The 24,609-nt window shown below is 63.7% G+C and overlaps 1 protein-coding gene across 1 annotated transcript; it reads right to left on the bottom strand.

The window, feature by feature from the left end:
* Positions 1-11,756: 11,756 nt before the first annotated feature.
* On the bottom strand, positions 11,757-16,192 carry SOX8 (SRY-box transcription factor 8). The gene is made up of 3 exons (XM_045460332.1): positions 15,595-16,192; positions 14,489-14,718; positions 11,757-13,752 (listed from the first exon to the last, which is right to left on the bottom strand). Exons 1-3 carry the CDS (start codon positions 16,014-16,016, stop codon positions 13,016-13,018), a joined length of 1,389 nt encoding a protein of 462 aa, XP_045316288.1. The 5' UTR covers positions 16,017-16,192; the 3' UTR covers positions 11,757-13,015.
* Between the last annotated feature and the right edge of the window lie 8,417 nt (positions 16,193-24,609).

Here is a 24,609-nt window from a genome sequence, read left to right on the forward strand (position 1 = left end):
CTTTGTTTCTCCAAACCCAAAGTTCCCCCCCCCCCCCCCCACCCACCCAGCAGGGTGAGCCGGCCTCCACCGCTTGGCAGAGGGAAGGTCTGAGCTTCAGGCCCTTCTCTGCCCTCACACGAAGTCTGCCTCCCGCCCTCCGGGGCCCTTGGGACCTCACTCTGGCCTTTCCACTTTCTGGAAAAGGTCAGATTTGTCTTCAAGTGACCACCATGCAAACGGTCTGGATGAGTCACCCCAAACCGGAGTCATCTGCTGAGAACCGTTCTATTTTCATTCATTTTCTTCGTGGAGGTGAGATCCGCCGTTTTCAAGCGAGTGGTGCTGTGGCAGTTGGTACTTTCACAGTGTCTGTGGCCATCGGGCGCATCAGGTTCCGGGACGTTTTCATCCGCCCCCATCCTCAGTCACCTGCCCACCCCTCCCCACCCGCGGCAGCTGGAAATCTGCTCTCTGTCTGCAGTCGCACACCGTGTGGCCTTTGGGGACTGGCCTCTGTCACCGAGCACGGTGTTGTCGAGGTGTATCCAGGCTCTCCCACGCCTGAGGTCCAGGTGACAGCGCCTCGCCCTATCCTGAGGGCGTGTGGCCGAGCCCCGTCCCTCTGTGTGGATGGCCCACACGCCTTCACCCCCCAGCCTGACCTCCGTCACCCTGCTCTCCCAGGACCACGCACAAGCGAGCCCGCGCCAGCCTCCACACTTGGCCCCGGCCCACACGTGGCCACCTCACACCCGGCCGTCGATCTCGTAGTGGTTCGTCCTGGAGGCATCGCCGGGCAGCCACGGCGGGGGTGATATCTGAGGACTGTGTGTATTTTACTAATTTTTAACAGCCCAGGTGTGGGGTGTCACAGCGTCCTGGGGAGGCTGTCCAGGGACCCTGATTTCCCATCCAGGGAGGTTGATCCACATCTGTTGTCCTTCCCTTTGACGGGCACCGCCCCCCCTTGCCCCCCGTCACTCCAGAAGCTGGCTGAACCAGGTGTGAAGGGGCCGTCTGTGTCCCCTCACCGTATTCGTCCAGGGCCCCGCATGCGGGTGACGCACAGCCACCGGCCAGTGGCACGGAGAGGTGCGCCCAAGGCTTCGTGGAGGTGAGCAGAGCCAGGGAGGCCGTGCCCCCGGCCGGCTCCAGGGCCCAAGCCCGGTCTCTGCGTCCCCTCCCCCGCCACCCCTCACTCCACTTGAAGCTGATGTTTCTGCCGGCATTCCAGGGAAAATCAAATCCTCCCGGGTAGAAACGGCATCTGTCCAAATGAGTTTTCTGAGTCGGCTTTGACACACTTTGGGAAGCTCCAGGACAGAAAATATGGTTTTGATTTCGTGGAGCAGGCACAGACCCCCGAAACCTGGCCCACGTGGTCCGAGAGCTGGTCTCTCAGATTCTCCCCCAGACACGGCGCGCGTCACAGAGCGCGGCCCAGAGAGAGCTGAGCGGGAGCGTGCTGACAAGGGGCCTCTCTCCAGGGCCTGGAGCTCCTGTCGGAGGGCACTGCCTGCTCTGGTCCCGGCCTCGGAGAGAGTCAGCCCTCTGAACATGCACAGGCACTTGTCAAGGCCACGAGAAACTTGGGTGGGGTGGGGTGGGCCCCCCGGCCAGTACAGCTCCCTTCTCTCAAACCCCACAGCCTGGCAGCAGGCTGGGCCTGGGACTGCCCGTGAGACGGGGAGCTCTCTGGGTAAGAAGGCTTCCAGGGAGGAACAAGGATGGAGGTGAGGCCCTCATGAGCGCCTGGGTTCGTTTCTTGTCTGGCCCGAGGTCAGAGGTGTGGGTCATGCCCACCCACGGTTGGGGGTCCCAAGCCCACCGACAGGGAGAGTCTGGCCGCGGTGAGAGGTCACCTGCTGGTGGGAGGCTCCTGCTGACCGTCCCGGGCTGGGCTCTCGGAAGCCTGGGGCAGCACCCGTGGGGAGGCCCACCAGCCTCCCAGCTCTGGGGGTGTGGGGAAAAGGCCCTCCTGGAGGTCCCTGGACGTCTACACAGCTCCCTGGACCGCACGTTGGCAGACGACAACTCGAGAGGCCTCACCAGTCTCTGAAGCCTTGTGACCCAGGAGACCCCGGCTCCCCAGCGGCAGAACAGGGGGGACCCCTGCCCAGGCACGGGATCGGGGAGATACCACGTGCTCGGCTTGGGGAGTGGGGCCCCCCATCCCTCTGCTTGCTTGAAGCCCCTCGGCTGCTCACAGCTGCTGATGGGCAGCTCCATGCGCCTGGCGAGAGGCGCTGGGGTCAGCAGGAACAAGAACGAACCCGCTGCTGCTCTCGTGGGACTTGCGACATGCAGGCGGGGCGACCGGGCCCCATGTGGTCCCACCTGTTGTGGTGGTCGCCGACGGAGACCTGAGCTGCAGAGGAAATAATCCGATGGGTTCGTCGTTTGGGGCAGTCGAGGAAGGCTTCTCGAAGGAGGTGGCGTGTGAGCTGAGGATGAGAGGTGCTGGCCGGGGAGTGGCAGAGAAGCTTTGGACCCCCCGGGCCCAAGGGGCAGGGTCTCCAGGCAGTGGCTGGGTGGGTGGCGGCCCCCCGGGGCACACGTGTCCTTCATTTCACGGGCATCTTCCGGGGGCCGCCCCGCCTCAGAGCGGGCCACCAGCACTCATCACTCTAGCTTGCCTGCCTTTGGCTGCAAGGGACAGCGTTTCAATCCCTCTCCTCCGGCTCTTCTGGGTCCAAGCCTCTCCTCACTCAAGCAGACCCCCTGGCCGCCCGCCCTGCACCTCCTTCCCTATTGGCTCCCTTACCCTCGAGGGCCCCAGACAGGCAGCGCGTCGGTGCCTGTTTCTCAGGTGGGTAAACTGAGTCTGTGCCTTCCCTGATGCACCCAGCCGGAGGCAGCCAGCAGGGACCACGGAAGCTGCTTCTAGCCGGGGCCCTTCCGTCCCTCTGACCCGGCGTCCGGGAGCGGCAGGCTGCATCTCGCAAACCCGAGCTTCAGAAACTCGAAATCAAGGAGGATCTGGCTGGGGACTCTTGGGGGCTCCGTGGGCTGTTTTGTAACGACAGAGGGAGCGCCTCGCCCACACTCCGGATCTGCCGCGCCCGCTGCCGCCCACGGACCCTGCGGAATTAGCTCGCAAATGGGAGGAACAGGTGACGGGCGCCTGCTCTGGGGACGTCAGCCCTCCCATCTCACACCCGAGGTGTGTGAAGCAGGAGGCGGGGGCGAGGGCCCCGAGACCCCATTGCAAATTAAGATGTACTTTGTCTCCTTTCCAAAGGCACCGAGCTGGCTGCGTCCCCGCTTTGCAAGAAAATGACTTCCCTGCCAGATGGGAGCAGGACGCCCACCTCCCCGCAGCTCCGGCGACAGAGCCCGCAGGATCCCACACGGCATGCATTCCTGAAGCGGTGAGAGCCCCCCTCAGCCTCGGCTGCCTGCAGCAGCAGCAGCGGGCCTGTGACATCCATTTCCCTGGGCGGGCGGGCGGGGCTGGGGCTGGGCCTGGGGCTGGGGAAGGAGGGAAGGAAATACTCCCGCCAGCGCTTCCTGCTTGGGTCGCCTGGCGTCCCTGCAGCTCCCGCGGGGCCAGGCGATCACGGTGGCAGGGGCTGGGCCAGTCGTGGTGTTCAGCAACCCCCCCCCCCGCCCCCTGCACCCTAAGGGGGCCTGCGGGCCCTTCCTGGCCTCGGGGCTGCCCTGGGCGTCCCAGTGTGCCCACTGCCCTCCCGGGGGGGGGGGGGGTCCAGCCGGAGTCCAGAGCCTCAGGTCCAGTCAAGCTCAGGAACAGCCAAGAAAGCTTCCTCTGTGGGCACGGCCAGTGTGCTCTTGCGGGCTGGCCCCTGGCGGATGGGACCACTGGGGAGACAGAGCCCAGGAGGAAGCTCCCTTCCGATCGGCGGACACGGCAAGGGTCCCTTCTCCTTCCCCGAGAGAGCCAGACCCTGCGCCGTGCAGAGGGCGGACAGGTGTGGGGCGCCCCGGATACTGCAGCAGAGCCCCCAGCCCATCTCGCCGCCCGGGGCCTTGCCCTGCCCTGTCCTCTTCCCAGGGCTCGGCCTGGGGTCTCAGCCAGCAGGGGCACTGTGGAGAAAGGACAGACCTGTCAGGCCGTGTCCCCTCATGTATTAAATAGGGCAAAGACTGGCGCCAGCCCAGCAAGCCTCCGAGCCCTTGCTGAGATCACGGCGGCTGGGCAGGGGCCCGGCCAGAAGCCCTCCGTGCTCGGCTCGGCACCGAGGTCAGCCCGTCCCCAGCCCCCTGCACACCTGTCTGCCCCCAGCCCAGAGGCTGGGGTGCTCATGGCCTCGCTCCTGGAGGATCTGGGGGCAGCCTTAAAAAACAAAATCAAAACCCACACAAACCTTTACGACTTCCCATAAACGGAGTCTCGAAACGTCCTGTGTCTACGGGAGGCTCCACGTTGCCTCCACTCTCCTCACTGCTGAGTCGGATCCCGATGCGTGAAAGGTCATAGCTCGTCGATTCACTTGAAGGGCAGTCTACAAGGAACATTCCAGTTCTGCCCATTTTGGATGAGTGTATACACGCCCGGGAGGAACCTGCAGCTTATAGGGCACCTGCGTACCGGCCCGTTTGGAAACTGCCCGGAAGGGCGAGACCCATGTCCTCTGCAGTGCTCCACACTCTCCCTCCCCGCCCCCCCCAGCTCTGGCGACCCTAGCAGGTACCGCACCTTGTGCGGGAGAGTTTGACAAACACCTCAGCTGCTTCTTGGTACCTGAAGGTCACGTTCGTCAGCGTTAGCCACTGCCGCCTGACGGGGACGTCCTAACCCCGAGCTTCCTGCCACGCGGCTGCTCTGCCCGCCTCTGTCTGTGTGGTTCTAGTTCTTTGAGAGGAGCGGCGCTGGACCCCATCTGAAGCACGCACGCCCTGGTGGCATCTTCATGCGCTCACGGGTTTGCTCATCCAGCAAACACTCACCGAGTGCCTGGCTGTGTCCAGGATGGCCCAGGTCATGGATGCAAGTTAGGTACAGCCACGGCCCTGACTTGGGGGGCACGTTGCCCATGTGGGGATGGGGTTGCCCTCCACTCGCTCCCCGCCCATACCACAGACAGGCGCGAACCGTGTGGAACGTTCCACACCCGTTTACCAGGTGACTACCATCCCGGCTCTCTGTGACTGCCGGGGCCAGAACTGGAAATGCCCGGGCAAATTTTGTGTCAGTTGGGCACACTGCTCGCCAAGCCCTGGGACCCAGAGCTGTGAGGGGCTGCACCTGGGTCCAAGCCCACCAGCTCTGCCTGCCCGGGGCATGGCTCAGACCTGCCCTTGCGGCCCCTCGGCGCTGCCGCTCGCTCAGGACCAGAGAGAAAGGAACTGGCCCCAGGGGTCCAGATGGATCCTGGGGGCTGAATGAAGAGCGAAGGATGATGCTGTTTGCCAGGACCGACACTGGATGAGGGCTGAGGTCACAGGCTGCTGCTCAAGGACAAGCCTCTGTGGGAACATCTCATGAGATGCAGCTTCCACAGGAAGCCTCCCTGGCAGCCCGCAGAGCAGGCTGGGTCCCTGTATGGATTCCCAGTCTCTGCACTTGTCCTATGTGACCCTTTAGTGCTCTCCAGGTCAGTCTCCCTCTCCTTTGAACCCTGTACCTGCTGTATGATGATCACTGGATGGATGGAAGGATGGATGGACACATGAATAGATTGATGGATGGATGGAGGATAGATGGATGGGTGCATGGATAGATGGGTGGATGGATGGATGGATAGATGGGTGGATGGATGGATGGATGGATGGATAATGGATGGATGGATAGATGGATGGATGGATGGATAATAGAAGGATGAATGGATGGATGGATGGATGGATTGATGGATGGGTGCATGGATAGATGGGTGGATGGATGGATGGATAGATGGGTGGATGGATGGATGGATGGATGGATAATGGATGGATGGATAGATGGATGGATGGATGGATAATAGAAGGATGAATGGATGGATGGATGGATGGATTGATGGATGGGTGCATGGATAGATGGGTGGATGGATGGATGGATAGATGGGTGGATGGATGGATGGATGGATGGATAATGGATGGATGGATAGATGGATGGATGGATGGATAATAGAAGGATGAATGGATGGATGGATGGAGGATAGATGGATGGGCGCATGGATAGATGGGTGGATGGATGGATGGATAATGGATGGATGGATAGATGGATGGATGGATGGATGGATAATGGATGGATGGGTGGATTGATGGATGGATGCATAGATGGATGGCTGGGTGGATGGATGCATGGGTGAGCAGATGGACAGATGGGTGGATGGATGGAAGGACAGATAGAGCTGGTTGTCGTGGCTGGCAGGCCAACTCCCTGCGGAAGTGTGAGCCCTATGAGTTTAGCTCAACATCAATGTTGGGTGATGTGCATAGAGTGACCCTGTGCTACGTACACCCGTGTGCATCCCTGTCTTCCTGAGCACCGTTTCTGGGCAGGTGGGCGTTCTTCTTCTCATTTTACAGATAGACCACGGAGGCCGGAGAGGCCAGTGACCTGCCCAAAGCTGAGCATCCCGGGAAGCCCAAGCTCCAGGCATCAGGCAGCGTGCGTCAGGGTAAACTTTGACTCTGCCTGGACACTCTGTCCCTGTTGGGAAAAGGTGGGAGACTCGGGCTTCTAGAGCCAGAGTCACCCAGGCCCTCTGGCCACCTTCATCTCTCCCCCATTAGTGAATGAGTTCCTCAAAGGACTTGAGTGCCCTCAGGAAGTGGGTAGGAGGGGGGGCTCCCCTCTTCAGGGGTGATGCCCATGGCATCCTGGTCCACCCAGGCTCACTCACAAGTTTGAGAGGGGACATCAGGCAGTGAGTTGCAAAGACAGTGACAGTGCTTCCCAGTGGTGAAGACAGACACTTGTCACCTGGAAACCAGTGTGGCCTCTGCTCCATGCAGCCTGACTTGGGGTGGAGCCCCCTCCACCCAGGGACGCCCAGCACTTGCCCTCTGCTGCCTGAGAGGCTGTCCTCTGGTCTCAGCGGCCCAGGGACAGCACTGGGACCCAGCCTGGCCACCCAACCCTATGTTCAAGTCCTGGAACAAGGGACTCATCTGTCAGTCGGGCCCCTCCAGAATGTCGTGCGGGCCAGAGGAGAGGATGCGGGCACAGCCCTGCTGAAGGCACTCCAGGTGTCATGGCCCCCCGCACGGGAAGGGTTGCTGACCGACTCAGCGACAAACGTTGCTTTTTCTCTGACGTTCTCATCACCCCTGGGGCGAGGGAGACCTCTCCCCACCTGTCTGGGATTTCTAGCCCCACCCCCATCCATCCCGCGAGGACCCTGAGACCACAACCAAAGGGGGTCAGACGAGCTGCAAAGCAGCAGGAAACCAGGGAGGGGGCTCCGGCCGGTTTTCGAATCCAGCCCCTACCCCGTGGGCCAGGCCTTGTGGGCAGCGGGACCCCCGATGATCTCCTACTTCACCATCGCTCCTCTCTTGCCCTCCACCCGCTGAGGAACCCAGTTTCTCGGGGGGGGGGGGGGAGCCGGATCTGTGGGTGGTACTTTTCTCCTGGTGACGTCTGAATAACCATGACAGCAGCTAAGGGTGGCGGAGCCTGGCTCCGGGAAGAGCTTCTTCTGGGTCTCCCCCTCTTTCCTCTCCCATTCCTCTCCTCCCCCCACCCCTGCCTTCTGCGTCTCTGGTCTCACAGTGTGGGGAGCACCCCCTGCCACCACCCTCCACCCCCGCCCCCTGAGCCAGGAAGTAGGGAGCAGAACACCCATCCCCAAGTCCCCGCGCATCCAAATATTTACTGCTGTGTCTGCCCACAAAAATTAATACGGCAATTTTGTCGTCGGTTCCCACTGCCCGCTTTGCCTCTGGGGACTCGGGCCGGCCCGGCCCGCCCCGTGGGCCACAATGGCAGCGCCCACAATGCCCGCACAGGGGCCGGCTGGTCGCGCATACAAAGCACCCGGCCCGGCCATTATCATTCCGGAGCCGAAGTCCACCCCAGCCCGCACCTCATCGGTCATTCAGCAGCCCTTAATGACTTGTCAGTTCCTTGCCCTGCCATTTTCTGTCTAATTAATTCTTTTATTGTGCACCGGATAAAGAAAGACAAAGGCCTCCCCGGCAATAATGATTCATTAAAATGCAGCGCCTTCGCCCGCTGCTCTTGGCCGCGCACCAGCCCGGCTGCTCTGCCCGGCCCGCAGGCGCTACCGCCGCACTCCCACCGGGCCGCGCGCCCCTTAACCCTTTGCAGGGACCGGCGGGCCTGGCGACCGGCTGGCCGGGCGTGTGGCCCCGCCTCGGCTTTGGGGGACCTGGTGAGCGGGGCTCCCGCAGCCGCCCAGGCTGTTCCCGCTCCTGTCCTGTTGGGGAGCCTCTCGGAAAGGCCTCGGGAAGTGTCCTGCGTTTTCCCACGGCAGCCAGCCTCGGCGGGGACTGAATTCTGGCCCCGGCCCCTCTGGGAAGGCTGGGGCTGGTGGGGGTGCTGGTGGGGGGGTGCACACGGGACCCCCCCCCCCACAGGGCAGCCCAGCGTGGGTGGGGGAGGCAGGGGGGCTGCGCTAGGGGCAGCCAAGGCAACAGGTCACCGCGAGGGAAGGGAGCGAGGACCCCAGGGCCCCAGGGACAAGCCCACCAGCAGGACGGGGCAGGGAGGGACCTGTCACGTGTCTGTGTGCTGGCCACGGCCATGCCAGCTTCATCCTCGGCACCTCGGCGAGGCCGTCACTGTCACGTGGTCACGGGAGGAGGCACGTAGAGATCAGTGGGGAGTGGCAGAACCTCCAGCCACTGGGTCACAGCCAGGTCCTGACCTCACGGAGGGCCCCCAAACACCGCCGGGCAGCCAGGAGCCCCCAGGCCAGCAGGGAACGCAGGAGACGGGGACACCCTCAGGGCCCCGATTCCCACTCTTCCTGGGACAGAAATGGGCTGGGGGTGGGCAGTGCTGAGCTCGCAGCTCCAGGAGGACCCTCACCTGAAGGCAGGTCCACGCCTCGCGTGTCTCCCCCTTTTGCTCCTTCCCTTCCCAACTTTTCTCCTCGGAAGGCTCCCACGGCCCCCGGGGCGCCCCAGGGCCTCTACGGCCCCATCCTGGGAGGACTTGGTCTGCACATCTGCTGTCTCCAGGATGTAGGACCCCAAACGCAGGCACACTTTGGCCCAGAGGGAGACAGAGGAGCAGACACCGGGGTGGTTATACACTGCCCTCCCTTGGGAATGGGTCCTTACCGAGTCCCGGGGCGCAGCAGCTCTGACCCCCAGCCTTGGGGTGTGCACCTGGGGTCTCCCTAGGGGTGGGAGGAGGGGATCTTGCAGCACAGGCTCATGGTCAGCCCCAGTTTTCCATGAAGCCTGGTGGAATGTATCCCAGACGGGTGTCCACACAGGGTGCTAAAGACTTTAGTGTCCAGTGGCCTGGAAACAAGTCGGTTCAGCCCTGCCCGTGTGGCCCACGGTTCCTGCAGCCCTGGTCAGCCAGAGACGAGGTCCATAAAGGTCCTCTGTCCAGGGCTGACCTGGAGGCCCTGGGCCAGACACTGGGGGGGAAAGATCGGGGTCCATGCGCCAGGCCACGACCCTGAGTCTCACACCTGCCCTGGGGTGCTGTCCCCTAAATGCGAAGCAGGCAGGGTGGGTGTGGAAACTGCCCCCCTCTCCCCTGGGCAGGCCTGAGGAGGGGCACCCCGGGTCTCCCCCAGGCAGCGGCTCAGAGACACAGGCCTCCCCGGAGCTGACAGCCACGCCGGCCGTGAACTCACATCCAAACAGAAAGTCTGCTCCTGAAAGCCGATACGTCGTCCCAGGAAGAGCAATTATACGCGGAACCAGGAGGGGCTTTCCCAATCTATCAGAGCAGGGTCTGGGTCATAAACGCCCTTTCCCCTTTGTCTCTGAATAGGGCATTCTGTTCAGCTGAGGTCAGAGGCAACGCACTCAGCTCTGGGGAAGGAAATGAAAAATGAGGAACTTTTCCCGCCAGCTCGTCCCCAGGATGGGCCGACGGAGCGCGCTCAGTGGGAACTGGGCTCTGGACAAGCTTGGACTTGGGGCCCGGAGGGGTGAGGCCAGCCTTGTGAACAGTGTTGTCTGGGGGGAGCTGGCTGGAAAAACCCTCACGAGCCTGCGGACCAGGGCAGTCCCAGGGACCCCTCCCAGCTGTCCTGACCCCCGGGGGTGTCCGCCTCACCACCTCCTCACAAGGCCACTGGGGACCCAGATTTCGGGGAGCAGGGGCCCCGTGACCCCCAGAACGCTTGGCTGTGGGCTCAGCCTCCAACGTCTGAGAGTGCTGTGGAGGGGAGGCCACCAGCCTGGGCCCCGGGGAGGGGTGGGGTGTCTGGAGAGGAGAGGACAGGTGGTGGCTGTCACCGTGAGCTCAGACGCAGGGAACCCCCAGGGAGGCTTGCCTGGGGCACAGGGGCCAAAAGGGCCCTCGCACCATCAGGTTGGTGGGAAGAGGGGCTGGGCCTCTGGGGAGTTAACACGCAGGAACCCCTCCGAGTCCAAACAAACCCGGCGGGACCCCAGCCCTCGGGAACCCGGCAGGGCCCGAGTCAACCCCAGAGCGGCAACGGGGCGGCCTCACTCCCTCCATCAGGGAGCCGGCTGCAGGGGCTTTCCTTGGTTTGGGGTGTCCACGTGAGAGCCTGGAGGCCCATATGGACCCGGACGGCCCTTGGCTGGATGCAGGATGTGCTGGACTGGCTCCACAGGGGCATCCGTGAGCCTGGCTTGCAGCCCCCTCCCAGACCCCGCCTCGCCCCGGAGGCTTGGCACGCCCCAGACCTCACGAACCCTCGTAAATCCGGGCAGCTCTTCCCAAACACTACTCTTGGCAGGCCCCGGACGTGGCTCTCCAGCGCGGGGTGAGGGACGCGCCCTGGATCGCAGCCACGCGGGCGGCTGGCAGACGAGGGGACGGGAAGGGCGCCCCCCTACCCGGACCACCCCGTTAAAATCACAGAGGGAGTTGCTTCAAGGAGCTGGCTTCTCGCGAGAAGCGTGAGCTTCCTCTCGGGCCCGGAGATGCCCCAGAAGCACCTGCGGGGCCTGGAGGTGGGTGCCCCCAGCCCCACGCAGCCCCTGCACCAGCTGCGGGGAGGCCCGGCCAAGGGGTGAGGCTGCCCCCTTGCTTGCGGTTGCCCCCCACAACCATCCCTCCCTGCAGACACTCAGCCAACCAGACGGCCCTGCCTGGTTCTCGCAGGACAGCTTTCACCCAGCTCCCAGCTTGGCTCCGCGCCAGCGCCCGAAAAATGCCGCCAGCCACCCAGAAACCCGCTCTGGGATTCGCCTGGGAGGAAACCATGGCCCCGAATCTGGACCCGCTTTGCCTACTGAATAGGCCCCTGGGGAAAGAAGACACTGGCGGCATGGCCGGCTTCCTGGGGCCTCTGAGATCCGTTCAAATCCAGACACAGCCCCTGCAGGGGGCGGGGTGGGGGTGGGGGGGCCTGGCTGTGCCCCAGGGTTGAAGCGTTGTCTCTGCCTTCCATGGGGCTCCGGATGCCCACATCCTCTGAGGAGGGCTCGGGGTAGACTGCACTCCTGCCTCCGCCAAGGCCCTCGAACCAGACCCCGTTCTCTCGGAGCCCCCGTCCGCCAGGCTTACGGAAAGCAACACACAAAACGCAGCCTAAGTAGATAAAAAGCTTTTTTTTTTTTTTTTTTTTTTTTTTAATTTTATCAAATCGGTCTGTACAAACGTTAGCGTTGCTTGGTCAGAAAGTAGCCGAACACAGCAGGTAAGTGACAGCGGAAGCCCAAACTCCACGCGGAACAACGGATTTTGCATAAAAATGAGTTTGCTGTAGTTCCCTGCCCCCACCCCCAGAAAGAGATATGCAAAACAAATTCTTTTTTTTTTTTTCTAGAAAAAGGTAGGAAAAAGTAGAAAAAGTAAAAAGAAGCAACTTCTCGGATGTCTTCAAATGTACAAAGTTTTAAAGGCACAAGTTTCCATGAAGTAGGCGATTACCGTTGGTCGGCACGCAGCGGAAGCAGGTACGCGTCAATCGGGTATTATTCGTCTAAAGCTAAGATTCTAAACACTTAGTGGAGAAGGTTTTAGTTTCACAGCTTGTAGGTGGTGTCTGGGTCCTAAGAGCCGAGATTAATGTGCCTCTCCGGCCACCCCGTCCCCGGCTTGGCACCGTCGTCAGCAGGGGTGGAGCCCAGGGACACCCATGCCCTCTAAGCCTCGACCTCACCCGGGGGCCACGGCACCCCCAACCCGGACACAGACACTACGAGGCAATCCCTTCTCCCCGCTCAGGGTCCCGGCCACCTCCCCGGGGCCTGGAGCCCCAGGGCCCCCACCCCACGCGTCCTCCTGGCCCTGGAGCTCAGCAACCCGGCCTCCGTTTTGTCTGAAATCCTACTTTCTGCACAAATTACTTAATTAAAGATAAAATAATCCAGAACATAAATACGTTTCAACAGCTTCCAAAACAAATCGAACGTGTTGAAGCTTCAAAAACAAAACTTAAAAAATAAAATAAAATAAAACGAGGGAAGCGTTAGTCCCAGCCAAACCTCGCTGGGTAGAGCCTGCGTTGTGGGACCCCCTCGGAGCTGATGGGCTGGTCCCGAGAGGTGCTCCCACAGACGCATTCTCGCCAGGCTGCGGATGCCGCTGGTCCCGTGGGCTCCCGGCGCGAGGCTGGCGGGGACCCCGGGAGACGGGCGGCCGGAGCCCCCCGCGCCTCGTCCCTCCTTTTTGTTTTGTGCTCTGGCTGCCTCGGGTCCACTGAGATGCAAAGCCAAGGGGCTGCTGTCTGCAGGGAAGAGGGCCCGACGGCCGTCCCCCGCGCAGTCACCAGTCACCGCCAAGAGCGAGCGACAAGGAAAAGAGGGCTTTGTTGGCCGAAGGGAGCGGGGAGATCCGGAAGCAACGGGGCGTCGGGCTCCAAGCGTGGCTGCCCGCAGACGTCAGCAGGCCCTTGCCCGGAGCCGCCGTCTCCTCTCCCTCTGCCTCTGCACCCCTTCCGGAAGACCCGAGGCTCTGTCTTTGCTGAGATAAAGGTTCTCCCTCTCCGACGCCAGTCCCCCCCCACGGGCCACGGCGCCCTCAGGGTCTGCTCAGGGTAGTATACACAGGCTGGTCCCAGTTGCCGGGCGGGCTGTGGGCGGGCGGCACGGAGAGGCCGCTGAGCAGGGGCGAGGCGTAGGGCCGACGGGAAGGGTGGAAGTAGGGGCACTGGTAGAGGCTGGACGGGCAGCCGGGGTACGGGCTGTAGTAGCTGGGGGCCTGCAGGTCGGCGTAGTCGCACTGCGAGCTGGCGAAGGAGCTGGCGGCCGCGGCCGGGGCCGCCGTGGTGACGCTGGCCTGGCCGCTGTAGGAGCCGTAGTCGGCGCGGCCCGGGGAACCGTGCGACTGGTCGCCGTAGTGGCTGGGGCTCAGCTGCTCCGTCTTGATGTGCGGCCGCGGGGGGCCCGTCTCGGTGGGCGACGCCGAGGCCGACGGGGCTCCCTTGTGGGCCCACACAGGGGACGCCCCGAGGCCGGCTGCCCCCGAGTGCGAGTAGGAGGCGCCCCCGTAGGAGCCGGCGGCGGGCTGGCCGGGCTCCGCGGGCAGGGCCGAGTGGCCGTTGAGGGGCAGGTACTGGTCGAACTCGTGCACGTCGAAGGTGTCCATGTTGCCGATGACCTCGCTGCTCAGCTCTGAGATGTCCACGTTGCTGAAGTCGATGTTCTGGCGCCCGCTGTCTGCCAGACGGCGGCCTTCCGGCTTCAGCTCCGGCTTGCCCCCGTGGTGCAGGTCCGTCTTGGGGGTGGTGGGCGGGGTGGGCGGCCCGTGGGTCTGCCCTGGGGACAGAGCACATTTCAGGCATGAATGCCCCTTCTGTGGGGGGCCGGCCGGCTGGCGACGCACACCCAGGAGGAAAACCAGCCCGCTGACTGCCGCAGGTAGAAATCAACGGCTTTTTGTTTCTGTACGTTTCCCAGAAATTCCAGCAGAGCCAGACCCAGACCTCACTGCTCGGCCGAGGAAATTCCGTTAAGCGCTGTTCTGCAGGAAGAGCTGGGCCACGGAGGCCCCCACGCCTACCCCAGAAGACCAAGATGGGGGAAAGGAGAGGAAGTGCCCGGCCCCTTGCACGTGACCACAAGGCCACGCACACAAAGCTCACTGTCCCCCAGGCTCACGGCGGTAGCCAGCTTCCCGGGGACTGCTCGGCTGGCCGGGGCTCGCCCCCCAGCCCGTCTGATCTTGAGGCTGGGCTGCTGACCACCGCACAGGGGACACGAGTGAGTGCTGGGTCAGCACCCGCAGAAAGGCCAGGGGAAGCAGAAACACCTCCAGGCGGAGCAGAAAACGCCCACGTCATGCGGCACCCGACCAGGGAAAAGTTGCGAGGACGTCAGGGCTCAGAGGGGGCTAAGCAGACCCCCGTGTGCACGGGGGACCTTGGGGCGACGCGGACACCAGCCCTGGGAGCGAGCCCCTGCTCCCCACCCCACTGCTCATCTCACAGCGGATGCCAGACCCCCCGCTTCTCCTGCTGGGGCAGGCAAATGCTGTGGGGCCCCGGGCGCCCACCTGTGTGGTCGCCGTGGTGGTGCGGGTCACCGAGGCCCGCGTCCGCCTTGTACACGGCACCGCTGGGATGGGGGCCCAGCTCGGCTCCGGAGTCAGAGTCGCCCTGGCCTGCTTTCACGCTCTTCCTGCGGCGCGGCTGGTACTTGTAATCCGGATGGTCCTTCTTGTGCTGGACCCGTAGCCGCTCCGCCTCCTCCACGAAGGGGCGCTTCTCACTTTCGCTCAGCAAACTGCAGCACCCAGGGCAGAGGTGGCACGGTGAGGGCACCCACGCCGCCCCCCCCCCTCCGACGCCCACAGGGAGGCCTGTGTGTGCTCCCGCACCTCAGCAGGCACCAGGCGGGCGCCCCCCTTTCTGAGGACGGGGGCTCCGGCCAGCGAGGACTTCTGGTGAGGGTCAAAGGAACGTGCTGGAACGAAACCCAAAGCTTTCCATCTCCATCATCTTCTTACTTCCCTCTGCCCCCAGACTGTGTAAGTCCCCTCCCTTTGGGGCTTTCTAAGGCAGGCGGGGGAGGAGGCAGAACCCAGCTGAGAACACACGGTGGAACAAACGAGGCTTCCCGGGAGCGAGCAACGAGCGGGGAGGGACTCCGGGGGCATCCGGGCTTCCCAGACCTCCGGGAACACTGGCTAAACCGGTGGTCCTCGCTGAGGCTCACCACATACGCCGGGCCCCTCAAACCCTTCCAGAAGCTCACCTCCAACTGCCTGTGGGACAGGGCACAGAGGACATCCGTGCAAACTCCCAGGGCCCGCTCACGAGGAGAGGGGCAGGAGACGGGAACCGGCGCCCGGAACCCAAAGCCATCCATGTGAACCCAAGGAGACCCCCCCCCACCCCCGCCTTGGTGGGGACGGGCTGCTCCGAGCAGCAAGCAGCCCTGCTGTGGCCCCGACCACCTGCGTACCCCGGGGGGGCGGTCAACGCGGCCGGAGGGCGGTTGTCCGCTGGAACTCGCCCTGGGAACAGCCGCTGGGAGCAGAGTCGAGGCCGGGCGCGGGGCCACCTCCAGAGCCCCTTTGAACCCCAGGACCCCCTCCGGCCCGCCCGCGCGGCTGGGGCTCCCGTCCCCGCCCCCGGGGCGTGGGGGCCGCGCACTCACCGCCACAGCTTGCCCAGCGTCTTGCTGAGCTCCGCGTTGTGCAGGTGCGGGTACTGATCGGCCAGCTTGCGGCGCGCCGCCTGCGCCCACACCATGAATGCGTTCATGGGCCGCTTCACGTGAGGCTTGGCCTTCAGCGCGCCGCCGCCACCGCCGCGCACCGGCATGGGCACCAGGCTCCAGTCGTAGCCCTTGAGCACCTGCGACACGGCGTCGCGGATGCAGGCCGGGAAGCGTTCGTCCGCCGCCTCGGCCGCGTCGCCCCGGCCGCCGCCCCCCGCGCCCACCGCGCGGCCCAGGCCCTCGGAACCGGCAGGCGACGGCGGCGCATCGGAGTCCGAGTCCTCCACGTGCGACATGGAGCTGGCGGTGCCGGACGGGCTGCAGGGCGGCTGGGCACGGGCCTCGCTCATGTCCAGCATCGGGGCCGCGCGCGGAGTGGCGCGCACCGGGACCCGCGGGGCCGCTGCTCGGGCTGCGCTGCGGCCGCTCTGGGACCCGAGGTCGCCGCGCGGTGGCCCGACCTGCGTGCCCCCTCCACTGCCGCCGCCGCCGCCGCCACAGCCCGACCCCGGCCCCTCCGCTGCCGCCGCCGAAGCTCCGTCCCGGCGGAGGACCCGCAACAAGTTTCTTTAAGTGGCGGCCGCGAGGCTCCGCCCCCTTCCCGGGTCCCCATTGGCCCGCGCGCGCCCCGCTGCCCCCGGGGGGCGGAGCCCGGCTGCCCGCCCCTCCCCCACACGAAGAAAGTGCCGCGGTTCCCTCTGCGCCCCCGCGCGCCCCTCCCGGCACCGCCCCGCGCCGCGGGCCCCCTTTCCAGCAGGGGCGGGGAGGGAAAGGGGTCTGGGACCCGGAACGGCGGGGCGCTCCGGGTGCCTCTGCCGGGCGCGCGGCGGCTCCTGCGCGTCCCGCCCTCGGCCCCCTCGCCCAGCCCGAGAAAGCCAGCTCCGCGGGGAGGCGGGTCCGCCAGCGCCTCGCCACAGCCGGTCCTGAGCCCCGACGTCTCGCCCGCAAACCCGAGGCGCCGGGGTCAACTGCCGCCAGCCCGCGGCCCCGGGCAGGGTTGGCCCGGCCGCGTAGCTTCAAAGCCCGGGCTTCCCGCCCGCAGGGCCGGCGCGCCGGACAGGATCCTCCAGCGCGCCCTGAGTTTGCGCGCCGCGCACGTCCAGGTAAAGCGCGCCCGAAGGCTGCGCCCCGAAGCTGGGCGATCCCTGGTCCCCCGCCCTGTCCGGGTGTGAGCGGAGAAGGCGCGGGCGGGGGCGCGGCCCCAGGAACCAGGCAGCGGACGGGGGGGGGGGGGGCGGGCGGGAGCGATGGGCAGGGACTGGGCTGACCCTAGCTGCGAGTCCCTGGGGCCGCCCGGCGGATGGCGTGGCCGGACGCGGGGGCCTCGGGCCTTCCGGGCGTGACCCGGAGCGGGCGGGCAGCGCCGAGGCCGTCGGGCGGGCGGCCCTGGGTGGTCTGGAGAAGTGAGGGCCGCCTCGGGCGCCTGCAGTGGAGGAGATGGGAGCGCCAGCCAGGAGGGAAGGGGGTGGGCTGTGCCGCCCGGCTTGGGGCGGCGGGGTCGGAGAGGGGACATTTCTCCGGACGCTAGCGCCGGGCCGCGGCTCCGAGTCCCCGCCCGAGGCCGCCCCCGCGAGTTGGCCTTGGGCCTGCCAGTCCCCGAGGGCGGCTCAGATTCTTTCGCCAAACCCGCCGGGAGACGATGGACCGGCCGCCCGGAGCTTCGCCACAGGCCCGCGGGTGGCCGAGTGGGAACACGTGCGGCTGCGAGCTTGTGGCCCGCGCGCCCTCAGTGACCCTAGGCAAAGGAGCCCGGTCCCCCAGGCGCGCGCCCCTCTTCGGAGTTGTGGATGCCTGGGCCAGTGGCGGCCGCAGCGGAGGAATAACGCCGGCTCTCCGTCTCTCCCGCAGCAGAAGGCGCTGGTCTGTTACCAGGAAACTCCGAGTCGAAAGTTAGTGCGTGGGTCGGGCTGAAGCATCTCTCTTGTGCACCTTTTCCAACTCGGGGGCCGCCATCGCGCCTCTGACCGCGTCCCTTTTCATCCCCCCCCCCCAGACACCCTCCCCCCAGCCCCTGCCCCCCTGGGTTGCAGATTCTTCAGAGAAGAAGAGGTTTCATACTTGGGCCTTGGAGCCCTGTCCATCTCAGCTGCCCATCTAGGGACGTAGGCTTCACCTCACGGGCCCTGGGGCTGCCCAGGGACCCCTCAGCCCTGCATCTAAAACATGCAGGTGCCTGTGTGGGGACACCTCAGGGCCTAAGAGGGAGGGGGGGTGCCTGCCTGCCCAGATTTTTTTGCCACTTGCTTGCAGGTGACCCCAAGGCACTCCTTTTTTTTTTTTTTTTTTTTTCTCAGTGGGCTTTGCTGCCCAGGGAACCTGATCTCCTGCCTTACGGGAAAGTGCCAGTGGGGGTGTTGCATCTAGGGTGAACAGCCCTGGGGGCGGGGGGGGGGGGCGCACCTGATGGCAGAGGCAGAGCCTCTGGGAGTGGCCTGTCCTCTTGCCTCCTGTCCTGTGTCTGGTCTCCTTTTGCTCTGTCACCTGCCAGGGAACACCCTTACCTGCTGGCCTGTGCTGGCGTCCCCTCAGAGGTCCTGCCCTCCACTTGGGGTCCCCACTGTGCAGTTGGAGGACTCAGGGAGGGCCCAAGGGGAGGTTCAAGGGCCGAACTTGAACTTACTGCCCCCTGCCAGTGCAAGCAGGAGTTTCATGGAGTGTGGAGGCTGGCGGACCTGGCCCAGACTCTCCTTCTCTCCCCCCTCCACGCCCCACCCCCACCCCATCCCTCCTTGCACCCAGTGTGACATTGGGCCCCATGTCTGGGTTTTCATGAAGAGCCCTGCTTTTCCAAGGACGATGAAACCCAGGGCTGCGCTGGGGACACCAGGTAAGGTAGCCTCTCCCTGCTTCCTGCCGGCCCACAGAGAGTCACGGACAGGTGGCCCCTGGCATCCTCGGAGGGTAGAGGCCGGGCTGGGGGAGTGCCAAACCCAGGTCACACGCTGGTGCGGGGTGTGTGGTCCTAGGACCCACCCTCCCGTCCCCTGGGCTGCACTGAGCACCCTGGGGGTTGGGAGGGGTGCCGGTGAGCGCCTGTCATTTACGTGCAGCCCACAGCTCCCGCAGAACGGTTGGGGAGGCGCCTATCCTGCCAGGCCTTGACCCCCGGCTGGCCGAGAGCATACGTGTGCACTTCCCCACAAGGCGGCACCCAGGTGCCAGCCCGTCAGCCCAGGGCCGGCCGCACACACATGGGGTGGATTCCAGGAGTGCCCCACAGCCTCCTGGCCTTCTGGAAGGCCTGTAATACTTGCCGGTGGGCTTTCCAGACTCATCCTTCGTTAGTGCTGCCCTCAGTTCATGGATTCAGCTGGTAGGCAGGCCCCGGGTGGGTCCCAGGGTGTGGCTGTGGTTGGTTCCTGTCTTCACCAGGATTGATGAAGCACCTGCTTTGTGCCAGGGGATTTTGTGGGCAAACACCACGGAGCTGAGACACTCACCATGCTGGGGGGTGGGGGGTCCCGGAAGGCACCTTTGAGAAGGTGACGTTAAGCTGAGACCTGAAGGTTCCAACTGCTTGAAGAGGAAAGGCCACTCCCTCATGGTGGGGGTAGTGGGGGACAACATGTACAAAGGCCCTGAGACCCTAGAGCACGGGATGGCTGATGTACGTGAAGATTCTAGACCTAGGCCCCTGGCAGAGGCTCCAAGGGCACCTGGGAAGAAGGAAATGTAGGCTGATGTGCACCCTGAGAGCCTACAAGACCTGGCCAGTCTGGGCCTGGAGGGCCCCAGGGACACCTCTTCCAGGCAAAGGGCCCCCAACTTGCCCAGCCCTTGGCTTCTAGGGGTGCATAGGAAGTCTGTGTGTGTGTGTGTGTGTGCGCATCTGCGTGTGTGCATGCGTGTGTGTGCATGTGTGGCGCTGGAGAGGCTGAATGGGAAGGAAGGGCTGCCGAGGAGGCCACCATGGAGGACGGTATCCCACTCTCGTTCCTTGCGTTACCCTCTACCTACCCTCAGCCTGGCCCGCATCTTGGACAGCCAGGGAGGCCACGTCTACAGTTTGTGCAGACTTTCAGAGAAAGGCACCGGGCGCGGGCCACATGGGCCCGTGAGCCCCAGGGACGGCGTGCCCCCTGTGTGTCTGCAGCCATGACCTGGGCCTCTCAGCGAGCCAGCCTGAAGCAGTTGGCATCACATCCTGGGAACCCCAGCTCGGTCTCAGAGATTAATTGGTGCTTTTAATTACTGGCTGGTCTGCAGAAACCAAACATCCAGGACAAAGATGAGCGATCAGCTCTGAGCAGCGGCTCCGCAAAGACAGCCCCGTCCTGCCCTGCTGGGTCTCCGGAGCGAGAGGCGAGGGGGCTCACAGGGGCGCCAGGAGTCCAGTGGCCCCCAGTAACAGACTCCCAGGGCTCCGGGCCAAGCTTTTTGTTGAAACACCCCTCCCGACGTAGTTTGCCAGCTGGCGTGGACCTTCTGGTTTGGGTCAAAGCCCTTCCTCGGTTGGGCTGATGTCCACTTGGAAGCTGGCTGTGTCTGCCCCTCGCCTTCTGTGTGTGCAGAGGCCGCCGGGAGATCGTGCCCAGATTCCCCCCTCCCCTGCCTGCAGGACCAGGGTGTTCTGGGCCAGCCCGTGGGGGGTGCTGGTCCTCAGGACACCTCCCGACCGCCGGGTTGGGGTGAATGTGCTCCAGGCTGCACCTTGTCACCGGCTCTGAGGCCGATCAGGATAGCCACCCTGCCCAGGGGTGGCCGGGGACAGGACAGGGCAGTGGGACCCCCTCCTGTGGCGGTTCTTTGAGAAGATCGGGGGAGAGAGGGCAATGCTTAGCCCGGAGGGCTGAGCCCGGCGCGCGCTGTCTGCCCAGTGACATGTGCTGTGCAGATGTGTCGGGAACAGCTGTGGGCTCTGCTCTGGCTTCCACTCACCCCCTGCTGGACGCGACCCCCCGGCCTCCGGCTGTGCCCATCCATCTCTCCTCTCCCCGTCCTGGGCCTGGGGGCCTGACTCCACCGGCGACGTTCGGGTCTCAGTGTGTATCTTTGATGGCAAGCAGAGACTGCTTCCGCAGCCCAAACCGTTCTCAGGCAGGGTCCTGGGGCCTGCATGCAGAGCCCTCCTTGGGTAGAGGCGAGTCACAGGCGTCTGGCCAGAGCTGGCCAGGCACCAGCATACCACCTGCGGGGAAACTGAGTCCGCTGAGGTGTTAGAGGCTTGGGGTCTGCCTGGGCCTTCCTCTGGACGTTTCCATCCCGTAAGCCACGTCTATGCAGACGGGCATTATGTGATACCAGGCTTCTAGATCCCCGGACCCCAGACCCCACCCTCCTCCCGGACCCTCATTCCCCTGGGCCCCAGACCTTACCCTCATTCTGGACCATGGGCCCCCTGGCTCCTATGGGCTCTTGCCCCTGGACCTCAGTCCCCAGGCCCCCTGGGCTCCTCTGAAGAGGCAGTGGGGCCGGGAGAGGGCTTCTCAACCCCCATGCAGGAGGGGAGCCAGGACGTTGAAGGTGACTCCAGAAAACCAGCTTTCGAGCCCAAATAGGCTGCCGGGAGCTATGCTTGTCCTTCCAAACTTAACTTTCAGATTTAATGAGGCTTCTGGTTCAAGATGTCGAAGCCGGGACCCCTCGGAAGCAGAGCCCCGTGTCCGTTATGACCAGGAAAGGCCAATGCTAGCTTGAAATGAAAATACCAAAAAAAATCCTCTTTCGGAGCGAGGGGCCCCGGATGGCTCTGCCACCGCGGAAGGTTCCAGAGACGCGGCGGTGCCAGAGGCGAATTAAAACACACCCTGTCAAAAGAGTTCCGCTGTCTCCCAAGTATTTATTTTTCTGAACTTGGCGAAGGAGGGTTGAATTAAGACACTCTCAGGCGGGAGCCTTGAGCAAAGTGGGAGAGCTGGTGGTTGTTTGGAGCCCACCAGGGAGACTCAGAGCAGGACCGGTGGAGGTCTGCCCCCTGAAGCTCGAGGTTAGGGGCAGTTTGTGGAGCTGCTCTGCCTCAGTCCCTCGGGGCCTGGCACTCTGGCTGGCACAGACCCGGCCCGCTTCCTTGGCTGCAAACCCGCAAGGACCCCTGCTGGCCAAGCGTTCTAGCAAAGCGTGAAAGCTGGCCGCCCGCCCCGGCCTCCTGTCCTCAGGGTGTGGAAGGGGGTAGGAGGGAGCTGCAGGGATCTCCCCGAGAAGGCACTGGAGTTCTGGAAAGGAGAGCGTTCTAGGTCACGGGACCTGATGACGTCCCCTGTGGCCCTTTGACTTCGGGTGAGTTCCGGGGTTGCTCTGGGCAGCAGAGGGGTCCGGAATGCCTGTGTGTTCTGCGGGGTCAGCGTGGCCCCTGCATGAGCTGAGGTGCACGGGTGCTGGGGCTTGTGGTAGCCAGCGCCTCGTGTTTATCGTTTCTCCGTTTGTGACCCCTCATCACGCCATGCTAGCAACTTCCAGAGCCCGTCCCCACCGCTGGGCCTACCTCCCCTCTCCAGGGAGAACGCCACCCATCCTGTTCAGAAATGAAGTGTTTGCTTTAATCACTGGCTGAGAGCCATAGGAAGGTGAGACCCAGCGATGGACGGTGTTGGGGACAAGCCCCCCCAGCCCAGCCCTCAGTCTCACCTACGAACTAAGGTTGGGACCAAACTGGGGGCCTTGGATGTGGGTCCCTTCTGGAGCCCGATCGGGAGGGGAGCGTCGAATCCGCTGTGGGTGAGGCTCTAAGGAGTCCTACGGCCTGTGGGTGGCTGGAAAGAGGCCCCGGTCATCCCGAGGGCCAGCCAGGGACCCGCTGACCGCAGATGGACACCTGAGCCCCGCTCGACGGGCAGCACCTCCGGCCAACACAACAGCTTCAAGGCTGTTTGCTACGCGGCGTTATTGTGGTGACTGGTGACTGACAGAGCTCTGGGAGCAGAATTCGGCCTGCAGGCCTCCTGTTTGTGACCCCTGGCCCCGGGCGGTTTCCAAAACTTCTTCCGCGTCAGGACCCCACTCTGAGAGAAAACACTTCGCGCCACATCCTCTGGCCCCATAGGGCTCTACGGCCACGGAATGTAACGACACCGGGGTGTTTTGCTGTCCTCTCGCCTCGCGGTCGTGGCGCACCCGCGTGCAGGGCCACGCGGGGCCACCTCTCCCGCTGGGGTGCAGGCATGAGAGTGCTCGTGGCCCGGAGCCGAGGGTGCCAGGAGAGGAGACGGGCGAGCCAAGCGGAACAGCCGTCCGTGAGTCACAGTTCCAGAAAACCAGCAAATGACCCAGCACCTGCTCACCCACCCCCACCCGCACCTGCCAGCATCACCCGGGGTCTTGGCCGCTGCACAGTCAGGGTGGGACCCGCCCAAACTGACCACCCCTCCGGGAGAAAGTGACAGATGTTTGCGCCCGTGGGTTCTGTTCCCCCATCGACAGATGTCGGGACATGAAAAATTGGGGTAAATGAAGGGTGGGTGATTCGGTCGGGCCCAAGCTGGGTCCTCGTGGGTGCCAGAGACAGCTGCAGATGCACGTCGGGGACAATCGCCCCGATGCAGCGGGGGCTGCCAAGCCAGGGTGCCTGGGGACAGCTGGACGAGGTGCCGACGCGGGGCTCATTCCTCCGTGAAGCCGCCCGCAGCTGCTGGGAGTCCGGCCAGCCCGTGGGCCTGTGTGAGCCTCGGCTCTGGGCTGTACCGGAGGAGCTGTGGATGGGCCCCCCCCAGGACGGGCCCCCCTGCAGGGATTCTGCCTTGTCCGCGGCTCTCTCTGACACCAGCCCCGGTCTGGAGCTGACGGATCCTCTCAGGGAAGCCTCCCTGTCTCCCCTCTCGTCTTTTTCTGGGCTCTTCCTCTCTGGCTCTGGCCACGCGGGGCTCCGTACCCGGCCCTCTGTAACCAGCTTGACTTTTTCTTGTATAGTTTTTGGCTTGCAAATGTAGGCGTAGGAGCCCCGTGCCCCGGGCTCCTGGCGTGGGTGAAGGGTTGTTCTGGAGAGACCCTCGTGTGCCGGAGCAGCCATCCTGTGCCTCCCCAGCACGAGCCTCAAGGTTTACAAAACAAGATGTGTTTTTGAGTGGAGTGCCTCCTCGGACCATCAGATGCACCCACATCTAAATATGCGAAAGCCCTAAGATGCCCCCTAATCTAGCTGAAGAGGTAAGTTTGGTGTAAATGACAGGACTTACTCCAAAATGTAAAAAAGGGTGTCTTCTAGGAGATTCTGATACAACGTAGGGTTTATTATTATTATTATTATTATTATTATTATTGAAACGAAATTCACATGGCCTCACATTTAAGCATTTTTAAACGTATGGGTCAGTGGCACTCGGCGCGTTCGCAATGCTGAGGCTTCATCACGTCTGTCTAGCTCTAGAATATTTTCGTCATCAAACAAGGGAACCGTGCACAGATTAACAGTCGTTCCCTTTGCCCCCCTGCCCCCTGCCTCCAGCCCCCAGCCCCAGACAACCACTGATCTACTTTCTGTCTCCAGATTTGCTTGCCCTGGACATTTCGTGTAAGTGGCCTCAGACAACACGCAGCCTTGTGTGTTTGGTACTCTCACTAAGCATGATATATTTTTTTTACTTCTTTTTAACGTTTATTCATTTTTGAGAGAGACAGAGACAGAGTGCGAGCAGGGGAGGGGCAGAGAGAGAGGGAGACGCGGAATCTGAAGCAGGCTCCGGGCTCCCAGCTGTCAGCACGGAGCCCGACGTGGGGCTCGAACCCACGAACTGTGAGATCATGACCTGAGCCGAAGTCCGACGTTTAACCAACTGAGCCACCCAGGCGCCCCTTAGCATGGTATTTTTGAGGTTCATCTAGATTGCAGTAGATGCCAAATAATATACTTGTGCACTTTTGATTAAATTCAGGCAGAAATAGGCAAGCACGGAGCCCCGCTCTGTGAGGTCCGCTCTCACGTGGGTTCTGGCCCCTCAGACTCGCTGGACTTCTGCAGTCAGCTCCCAGCAAGGCGGGTCCCGGAGGAAATAGAACACGAGCTCCCAGAAGACCTCTCTG

Source organism: Leopardus geoffroyi, chromosome E3, assembly GCF_018350155.1.
Source record: "Leopardus geoffroyi isolate Oge1 chromosome E3, O.geoffroyi_Oge1_pat1.0, whole genome shotgun sequence".
NCBI lineage: Eukaryota > Metazoa > Chordata > Mammalia > Carnivora > Felidae > Leopardus > Leopardus geoffroyi.